At 37.7% G+C, this 11,310-nt stretch overlaps 1 protein-coding gene across 1 annotated transcript in view; it reads right to left on the reverse strand.

Moving 5' to 3' along the window:
- Positions 1 to 11,310, reverse strand: part of GABRG3 (gamma-aminobutyric acid type A receptor subunit gamma3) — a 1,139,981-nt gene that overhangs the window by 1,054,413 nt on the left and 74,258 nt on the right. The window contains exon 3 of the mRNA XM_007945970.2: positions 5,230 to 5,297. Coding sequence (XP_007944161.1) covers positions 5,230 to 5,297 — 68 coding nt within the window. The remainder of the gene's footprint in view (positions 1 to 5,229; positions 5,298 to 11,310) is intronic.

The following is an 11,310-nucleotide window of genomic DNA, read 5'->3' on the forward strand; positions in this document are numbered from 1 at the left end:
AAACATGACCCAATGGAATATGGAAATTATAGAACAATTTCATTAAAATCACACAAAAGTAAAGATAATTCAAAAGCATTTGGAGCAATATATCAACAGGGAATTTCCAGAAAGGCAAGCTGGATTAAGAAGAGTGTGTGGAACAAGCAATACCATTGCTGATGTCAGATGGATCTTGGCTGAAAGCAACGACTACTAGGAAAGATGTTTACTTGTGTTTCATTGACTATGCAAAAGAATTCAATTGTGTGGATCATAAAAAAATTATGGATAATATTGAGAAGAATGAGGATTCCAGAACACTTATTTGTGCTCATAAGGTAGCTATATGTAGACCAGGAGGCTGTTGCTCTAACAGAACAAGGGGATACTGCATAGTTTAAAATCAGGAAAGGTGTGTGTCAAGGTTGTATCCTTTCATCATACTTAATCAATCTGTATGCTGAGCAAGTAATCTGAGAAGCTGGACTATATGAAAAGAGCTTGGCATCAGGATTGGAGGAAAACTCATTAACAACCTGCGATATGCAGATGACAAAACTTTGCTTGCTGAAAGTGAAGATGACTTGAAGCATTTACTGATGAAGATTAAAGATCACATTCTGCAGTATGGATTATACCTCAACATAAAGAAAATGAAAGTCTTCATAACTGGACCAATAAGCAGCATCATGATAAATGAAGAAACGATTGAAGTTGTCAAAGATTTCATATCACTTGGATCCACAATCGACATCATGGAAGAAGCAGTCAAGACATCAGATGTGGTATTTCACTAGGCAAATCTGCTGCAAAGTACCTCTTTAAAGTGCTGAAGAGCAAAGATGTGGAAGAGCAAACATATCACTTTGGAGACTAAAGTGCACCTAACCCAATCCATGTTGTTTTCAATCGCTTCATATGCATGTGAAAGCTGAACAATGACTAAATAAGACCGAAGAAAAGTTGATGTCTTTGAATTGTGGTATTGGTGAAGAATATGGGAAATACCATGGACTGCAAAAAGAACACACAAATCTGTCTTGGAAGAAGTGTAGCCGGAATGCTCCTTAGAAGTGAGAATGGCCAGACTTCATCTCACCTATTTTGTTCATATTGTCAGAAGGGACAATTCCCTGGAGGAGGTTATCATGCTTTATAAAGTGGAGGTTCAGCAAAAAATGGGGAGTCCCTCAACAATACAGATATATACAGTGGCTGCAATGATGGGCTCAAGTATAACAACGATTGTGCAGATGGTGTACAACCAGGCAGAGTTTCGTTCTGTTGTACATAGGGTCACTATGAATTAGAGCCAATGGCACCTTACAACAACTGATATGGATGTTAGAAGTGTGAGGGTAAGTAGGAAGAAATGTTAGTGTAGGGATCCAGAGGTTTATTGAATCTCAGTTGTACAAAGGCTATTAAGTATTATCTTCCTTCTGATCCTTGGATATTTTGTAAAGCTCCAGGTATTATTTCCATTTAAATTGTGTGGCTTCTCTAATATAACCTATTGTTTTATACTATAATATTATAGTTTTAAGTATTATTATTGTTTACATTGAAAATTTCTCTGGTGATGAATCAAGTCTTGAATATACAAATTTTATGTGTAAAAACATTGCTTTTTGTGTCTTTAAAGAATATTGTAACTACATATAAGACTATCCTTCTAAACAACTGATCATGGGCAAGTATTTGTTCCTCTAAAGTTAATATTGCTGAGAGAAATACATAATGTACCTCCTTTGTTGTCGCTAGGTGCCATCAAGTTGACTCTGACTTATAGCAATCCCATGTACAAGAGAATAAAATACTGCCCAGTCCTACGCCTTCCTTATAGTCCTTGCTATGATTGAGCCCATCATTGTAGCCACATGTCAATCCATTTCATTGAGGGGCTTCCCCTTTTTTGCTGAACTTCTCCTTTACCAAGCATAATATCCTTCTCCAGGGAATGGTCCCTTCTGGCAACATGACCAAATTAGGTGAGACAAGTCTGGCTATTCTTGCTTTTAAGTAGCATTCTGGCTACACTTCCTCCAGGACAAATGTGTTTGTTCTTCTGGCAGTCCATAGTATCTTCAGTATTCTTTTAGTTGCCTTCAAACACTCAGCATTTTGAAGAAAAACGTTGAAACATTAGACCCTAGAATACACTCTTCTTCACAACTCTGAAGGCATTTTGGAGGCTACTTAAGCAAGAAAGAAATTTCCTTTAGGCTTTACTTTTTTTTTTAATCCCTTTTATTCTTTGTTACCTTTAGAAATTAAACTTTATTCCACCTCAGCATAATTAAAAAAAAAAAAAAAAGTGCATGGCTACAATGGGATAGCTTCTAGTAGACCAATGCTCCCACTAAGAAAAAACAGAAAAGCCACATAAAATATAAGTTCAAAAAGAACAGAGCAAGCATAAGAAACAAATGGGAGAAGGTAGCAAAGTTTAACATTCCTGTGACTGGAATCCTAGACTGAAGAAAGAGAGAAATGAAGAAACAGTATTTTAAGAAATAATGGCCAATACTTTTCAAAAATTGATGAAGAGTTTTGTTAAGGATTAAATTGTGTCCTCAAAAAGATGTGTTGTAAATTCTAATCTCTATGTAATCCCATACATACATTGAATAGGGTTATTATTTTAATGAAGTCATATCAGTGTAGGATTTGTCTTAAACCAACCACCTTCAAGATATAAAATGAGCAGATGATGCACAGAAAAATAAGTAGCAATGGTGGAGGGAGATAGATGTCAGGGCACATGAAGATCACCAAGGATCTGAGGAACAAACGCTGAAAAGAGACAGCCTCCTCCAGGGCCATTAGAGTTAGAAAGCCTTCCACTAAAGACTGTGTCCTGGCGTAGCACCAAAGTCATTTGACTGCTAACCAGAAGGGGTGGTTCAAACCCACCAACCACTTCTCAGAAGGAAGATTGGGCAATCTACTTCCCTATGGATAATGCCTCAGAAACCCAAGGAGGGGTCGCTATGAGTAGGAAAACAACTCAATGGCAATAAGTTTGGTTTTGTTTTAAACTGTGAGAAAATAAGTTTCTGTTTGTTAAAGCCATCCACGTAAAATTGTTTGGATTTTTTGAGGACACAATCCACATAAGGTATTTTTGTTATAGCAGCACAGGTAACTAAGAAAGATATAAAACTGCAGATGAAAAAAATGCTATGAACCTCAAGTAGAGAAAACCAAATAAAAGTGTCACTGTGGTACTGCACTTGTGACCTCTTTTGGGAAGATGGATATATTCCTGAGCTTAGATGCCTTCAGGAAATTTTCATGTGGCAATAAAACATCCTCTAGTAATAATAATCCTTTATGGAACAGAATTTCTCTCCTTCTCTACTACATTTTTTTAACTCTATTGGACTTAACTAAGATAACACCTCCTAACTTCACATCTGACAGCTTCAGCCCACAGTGAAATGGAACAGGGATGGGGTGCAAAGGCCTCATTTCCCAGTGTTTTCATGCACCATGTTATCCTACCTCTCTTCACCAAGGCCCTCTCACCATGGACAAGTATAAGGATTGATAAGAATTCCAATTTAAACTCTTGCCTACTGGTCAAGATTCAGGTTGAGAACACCTCATTAGAGAAGTCTATCAAATTTCTGCCAATTCTTCAAGGGCAATGCCTGCCTTCATAAGCCTCTCTCATCCTGTGATGGATGGAAGTTGACTTATTCCCCTCCTCTGCAACCTACAAGTACAAGGAGACTGCTCCATCAATTCCAATGGCAAAGCTTAATACTGGACACAAAGTAACCTCACATTTATAGAAGTTCACAAAAATCTCCATATATGTAAACATGAAAAATTATCCCCCAAATCATTTTGTAACTACATTTCTGCAAAGGCATTTTTTAAATGTTAGCTATAAATCAGTATTCAACCTAAAAATTGCTGAATAAAGTGATATTTAACAAGTATAAGGAAACAAACTCCAAAAATGGAAAAGAACGCATTAATAAAAAATTATTCATTCTATGTAGTTAAATAAAATGCTTATCAGTAAAACATGTGATTTTTATAATTTGATTTTAAGATATAATCATGCTGCAACCCATAAATACCATTATTCATTTTACCTTTTTGCCATTTTGCCCATTTTTCTCCAGGCTATGAATGACATGAGGATTTTTTCAAGTGAGTGATCTATAAATTATGATTTTACATCTACATGTAACCTTTATATCACTGGAATAAAGGTGAATATTTTTAAAACAGGTCAATGAAAATAAATGATTCTGTTAATTTTGGAGAAGTCATTTTGACTCACAGAACACTGTAATGAAAGAAAGGCATTTTTGCAATTCTTCATCTCCAGACTTACACATCCCACAAACCCAGGAGCAAATGTGCAGGTATGAACACAGAGTAGACAACCAGTGGACAGGAGTTCCTGTGTCCTGTGGATCTTCCAGTGCTTTTTGTGTTCCTGGAATCCTTGCCTACTTCATACACCACAAAGTTTTTCCATGCATGTATTCTAGCACACAGACACATTCATAATAACTAAATACTTTCTTACAGAGAAGGACTTCTTTTTATATTGAAAATAGTTATGTCTTGAATTCATTTTTCTTACATGTATGTGGAAATATCCTACTCAGAGACATCTCATGTGTGATTCTGTGCACATACTCTTGTACAAGAGATAGTTAATTTTTCTGCAGACCTCAAACTGAAGACAGAAGTATGAGGTAGGTAAACTCTGATTCTGTCCTGAGAAACACTAAAAGGTAGATCTCTTGGATCTTGATAGAAGGCAAGGAAGTAAAAATATGTCATATATATATATATGCTTTTAAGTAGCATTCCGGCTACACTTCCTCTAGGACAAATGTGTTTGTTCTTCTGGCAGTCCATATATATACTTATATATATATATATATGTTCTTAAATATTCATGAGGTCAAATACATCCAATGACTGCAAAATTACAAACAATCCCATGAAGATAACTCTGAGCTGTAAATATGTGTGTGGAATGGGGGGGGGGAGCTATTTCTTACTCATGAGGTCAATGCTTACTGCTAGTGTCACATATTCTGCTTCTCAGGTTTTACCATTTTTATCATTTAAACTATCAACAAATGCCCCAGATTTAGGAAATCAATCATAAATTTTAGACTAGCATAGTAAATCTCAGATAGAAATCCACAATAAGTATGGAAGCAAGAAAGATGTAAATTCATCTGATCAGAAAATAAAATAGCTTCTTACCATGTTTATCGATGACACTGGCCCAATGCTGTTAACATAAATGTCAACATCAATTATGGTAGGCTTTACTGTGGAGAAAAAACACATGTGTGTTAATACTTGGTGTCAGAGGAAGAGAGCAACATTGAGCTTATTAATATATGCATTAATACCTCAATGGGATGTTTGAAAATAAGCATTTTTCTTTAAGGCTTGTCCTATAGTTACAATTTAAACTCTGCCTTCCTTACCTTTCAAAATTCTCAGTGGAAGGAGAGATTCTTACTTGTAATTTAAAATTAGTTCTAGGAACACAAGATGTTTAGACACAAAAAGTTGTTAGTGATAGATGAATATATAGATGTTATGTAACATTAGTTAAGCTAGAATATATGGCTAAGCTATAAAATAAAATATAAGATAATATATAAGTAACTTAGTATCACAATTTTGTAATAAAATCAAACCCAGAATTCTGGGAAGATGGTAGTCTACATAGATCATAATTCCAGCCCAAACCAAAAAAAAATGAAAAACAAAAAAACAAATCCATTGCTGTCAAACCAATTCTCACTAAAAGCAACTCTGTAGGACAGAGTAGATCTATCAGTACAACACTGTCAGATATAGGATAATATCCATACACCTACAAAGAAGCCCAGTTAATAATAATATTATTCAAATTTAAGCATAAATTTAGTACTAAAGTGAAAATGAAGAAATTGAAGATTTTTACCAACTTCTGCAGTGTGAAATTGACAAAGCATGCAATCAAGGTGTATTGATAATTGTTGATGATTAGAACATGAAAGTTGGAAACAAAGAAGAATCACCAGTAATTGGAAGATATGTCTTTGGTGATAGAAATGAGGCCAGAAATCACACAACAGATTTTTGCAAGACTTATTCATTGCAAATACCCTTTTTAAACAACATAAATGGTGGCTATACACATGGACCTCACCAGACGGAATACAGAGAAATCAGATAGATTACATCTGTGGAAAGAGACAAAACAAGGCCAGGAGCTGTCTACATCAAGAAATTTGGAAGACAGACAACTGACTGAAAGAGATCCATATTTGTACCTATTCCAAAGAAAGATGACCCAACAGAATGTGGAGATCATTGAATAATATCATTACTAACCACACAAATAAAATTTTAATGAAGATAATTCAAAAACAGTTACAGCAGTACATTGACAGGGTACATCCACAAATTCAAACTGGATTCAGAAGAGGATGTGGAACAAGGGATATCATTGTTAACATCAGATAGATCTTGACTAAAAACAAAGAATACCGGAAACGTTTTCCTGTGTTTTGTTGGGTATGCAAAGACATCAACTGTGCAGATCATAACAAGTTATAGATAACATTGCAAAGAATGGGAATTCTAGAACACTTGATTGTGCTCTTGAGGAATCTGTACATAGACCAAGAGGTTGTTGTTCTAACAGAAGAAGGTGATACTGCTTGGTTTAAAATCAGGAAAGGTGTGTATCATGGTTGGATCCTTTCACCATACTTATTCAATCTGTATGCTGAACAAATAATCCAAAAAGCTGGAATATATGAAGAGTGTGGCATGAGGACTGGAGGAAGAATCATTAATAGCCTGTGATATGCAAATGACACAACCTTGCTTGCTGAAACGGAAGATGACATGAAGTACTTACTGACGAAGATCAAAGACTACAGTCTTCAGTATGGATTCTACCTCAACATAAAGAAAGAAGAAAAAAAAATCCTCACTATTGGACCAATAAGCAAAATCACAGTAAATGGAGAAAAGATTGAAGTTGTCAGAAATTTCATTTTACTCAGATCCACACGCAAGGCCCATGGAAGTAGCAGTGAAGAAATCAATTGTTGTATAGGATTGGGAAAATCTGGTGTACAGGATCTCTTTAAAGTATTAAAGAGCAAAGATGTCACTTTGAAGACTAAGATGCACTAACCCAATCCAAGGAATTTTCAATCGCCTCAGATGCGTGTGAAAGCTGAACAATGAATAAGGAAAACCAAAGAAGAGTTGATGTCTTTTTATTGTGGTGTTGGCAAAGAATACTGAAAATATCACAGACTGGCAGAAAAACAAATGAATCTATCCTAGAAGTGCAACCAGAATGCTCTTTAGAGGCAAGAATGGCCAGACTTCATCTTGCCTACTTTTGTCATGTGGTCAGAAGGACCATTCCCTGGAGAAGGATATCATGCTTGGTAAGTAGAGGGTCAGTGTACAAGAGGAAGGTCTTCAATGAGATGGATTGACACAGTGGCTGCAAAACTAGGGTCAAGCATGACAAGAACTATGAGGATTTCACAGGACCAGGCAGTGTTTTGTTCTGTTGTACATAGGGTTTCTATGAGTCAGAGCCGACTTGATGACACCTAATAGCCACAACATAGGCTCTACACGGTGGCAGATTTTTATGGAACCAGACTACCACATCTTTCTCCTGTAGAACAGCTGGTAGATTCAAACTGTGACCTTTCAGATAGCAGCTGTGCATTTAACCACTATGCTTTCAGGGCTTCCCATCTTTCCAACACTCCTCCATATATATACCAAGAAATACAAGTAGGTGCATTGAAGGATCCTAAATTAGGGAGCATAGGACAACAGCAGGGAATTGCATAAGGGTAAGGAGTCAATACAAGTTGCATATGGTAGAAAAATTTCTTCTCCCACTCTCTCTGCCCCTCCTCCCCATTCCTCCCCCTCCTGACAGCTACGAATGACAATGGTTACTGTGGACTGGGGAAGTGACTTCAGTAAAAGCCTGCTTCCCTAGCCACCACAGTCCCTTATTATGCAGAAAGAGGACCTCCAGCTCCTTCTCTAAAATCAACAAGGCAGATTTCTCCAAGAACTATTTTAGAGCATGCAAAACCCTCCCCCACCTGGTGGATGTGGGGGCCAGGCTGCTTTGAATTGCTACAGAAGGCCTCCTTCAGTGGTATCCTGGCTTCCACAACTAGCACTCTGACATCCTGCCTGTGAACTCCACAACCTAGACCCCTGAAATCACCAGGATAGATCTCCCCAGGCATCAGTTCAGATCTGTCTGACCTCTGCTGTTCCCCACTGGCACTGAGAAATGTTACCTAAGGCTGCTGTGAGTTAGGAAGTGGGTGCCTTTAGTAAAGCCTGCACTCACATTCAACATACTTCCAGTGAGGCTATGAAGTCAACAAGGAGATCTCCCTTGAGCTTGCCAGTCTCACCCTACCTAGTACCTGTGGTCTGCCAGACTGCTGAAGATTGCTACAGAACGTCCCTTGTAGTACAACCAGGACTCTCCCTGCTTTCAGACAGTAGATGCCCCATAACTCAGGCCTCTGAAATCAACAGGATAGATCTCCCCGGGGGTCAGATGGGCCTGTTTACTCTCCCATCTGCTCAGCACTGAGAATGGCTGATGAGGTTGTTGTGAGCCAGAAAGCAGGCACCTTGAATGGAGCTTTGCACCTACAGCCAACATACTACCTGTGGGGTCAACAAGTCAGACCTCCATAGGGTTGGGTTCCTTCAGGTCACACCAGCCCATCTTTCACCTGATATAACTGTTAACTGTTATATCAGCTATATAAGTTGTCACAAAAGCTCCCCCATTGTGGAGCTAGGAAGTGGGGTCATTTAACTGGAGCCTTCTACCCCAACCAACACATATCCACTGTGGCTCTAAAATTATACATATCTCTCTAAGGTTGGTCTGAGGATTGCAAACTCTTCCTCCTTTTGATGATGATGTTGTTATGTGCTGTCGAGTTGGACCTGACTCATAGCTACCCCTCCTTGGGTTTCCAAGGCAGTGTCACTACAGAAGTAGATTGCCCAACCTTCCTTCTGAGGAGTGACTGGTGGGTTTGAACCACCAGCCTTCTGGATAGCAGTCAAGTGCCTTAAGCACTATGCTAAATGCTAGTACAGATATAAAAGTCCCACAAAAAAAAGGGAAAGAAGCCTCAATCAAAACTTGAGGACAATCCCTAGCCTGCATGGGGCTCATCGCATGTGTGCTTACAGACTGGAAATATGGTTGCAGAAACAGGCCCGGAGAGGAAGTGATAACTACAGAGAGAGGAATGCACCCTCTTGTGAACATTTTTAACTCTGTGTGTTCTCTGGTGTATTTAGAGAGAAAGAAGGAACTGTCACAAGAAAGTAGTAAGTGAGGTCTAAAGGCTGTGCCTGGCTGAGTTTTCTACAGAATAAAGTACAGGCAAAAATGCCAAAAGCTGAGGAGCACTGACAAAGGTAACACCTTTGAAAATTCCAGTGCCCCCCATAAAAACTCCAAGCCACAGAAAAATAGGAGAAATGATGGCCCATCAAAAGACAAAATGAGTGAAATTGCATGTACAGAAGCCCAAATCATAAGCAGAATGGAAGAAAATAATACAACAATATTAAACATAATCAAAGAACCAGGGGAAATATAGACAGAGATCTAAAAGAAATAAGGGTGAAAATGCATTAAAAAAAGCATTTTAAAAAAGAAAGGCACTCTATTATTGAGAGATTTATTCTCAATTTCACTAACTCTTTCTTTCATTGATTCAATTCTACTCTTTTGTCCTTTCAATGTGTTATCTATTTCTGAAATCTTAGTATTAATTTTCTGTATTTATTTTACTGTTTTTATACAATTTCTAATTTTTCATTTCTTTTCCCTTTGGTTTTTTAATGATTTCCAAAATTCTTCAAGATTTTTATGTTTTCCTTACTTTTGTCAGTGTTTTCCTTATCTGTTTCTCAATGCACTGAAAGTACCTAAAGATATTTCTTTTGAATTCCTTATCAGTTAATGCTATTTTTTTTTCTCAGGGAGGTTTTTTGGCTCTGTATTTTGATGCTTTGTTTGTACTACTTTATGTACTCTCTACCTTTCTCCTGGTGGATGTGATAGAGGATGAAAATGTGTGTACACATTGTTCACTGTTCATAAAGCAGCTGAAGGTGAGTTGAGCTGATATTGGCCACTGTCTATCACTGATCAGTTAGTGTAGAAGCAGGTGATGGTTCTTGCCCAATGGGTGGAGCTACAGGGTGTGCAGATGTGGCTGTGTCATGTGGGCATGGTTGCTGTCTCCTGCCATGTGTGATAAACACACAGAAAAATAAAACACATAAATAAGGGAATAAAAAACACAAATAGTATAAACAACAAGAAAAAACATGAAAGGAAAAAGGGGAAAACACAAGAGAAGAACAAAAAGAAATATTGTTTAAAAAATTTGACACTAAAAAAAATACAAGGAGGAATAAAAAAGAAAAGAGAAGAGAAAAAACAGAATAAGAAATAGGCAAAAAGATAAACAAGGAATGGGAAAAATAAAAATGAAGGAAAGAAAAAAAAAAAAGAACAATGAAGGGGGGAAAGAAAAGAAAGACTAAAGAACCAGGGAAGGGAAAGAAAAGAAAAAAAAAAATTAAGAAAGAAAAAAGGGAAAAAAATATTTTTTAAAAAAGGGAAAACTAGTGGGGACAGTGGCAGGGCAGGATACATGGGTTGTGTTACTGCTGACTGAACAAGGAGCGGAGAGCTTGGCATCTGGTTCCAGAAGGAGTTCCTGCCAGCTCAAAAGGCAGCTGAGGGCAGGGTTTCTGGTCCCAGAAGATGTTCCTGCTGGTCCAAAAGACAGCTTGGGACATGACACTTCATTCCAAAAAGAGTTCCTGATGTCCCAAAATGTGTCTAGAAGTAGGATGCTGAGATAATTGCAGTTGTGTGTCAACTTGTCTGGACCATGATTCTGAGTGATTTAAGCAGTTGTGATGTGGTTATTCCCATGATGAGATTGGATGGATATGTTTTAAGTGGCCAATCCATTGAAAAGGAGTTTCCCTATGAGTGTGGGCTTTTTCCAATATATATTTGGACATCGTTGGAAAAAGAAAGACTCTTCTGTGGATCTGCATCCTCTTGTGTTACCTACAACTGTCTATGAGTGAACAATCCACCATTCGTCCTGGTGATCTTGGATTCATCATCCATCAGAGTCAATAGCCAGTATACTGCCTGCCGACCTTGAACTCATCAGCCCCTGCAGCTGTGTAAGTCAGTAAAAGCCTCTAGCTTGATGTTTGATA

The sequence above is a fragment of the Orycteropus afer genome, unplaced genomic scaffold, assembly GCF_000298275.1.
Source record: "Orycteropus afer afer isolate SDZICR_OR568_19922 unplaced genomic scaffold, OryAfe1.0 scaffold00146, whole genome shotgun sequence".
NCBI lineage: Eukaryota > Metazoa > Chordata > Mammalia > Tubulidentata > Orycteropodidae > Orycteropus > Orycteropus afer.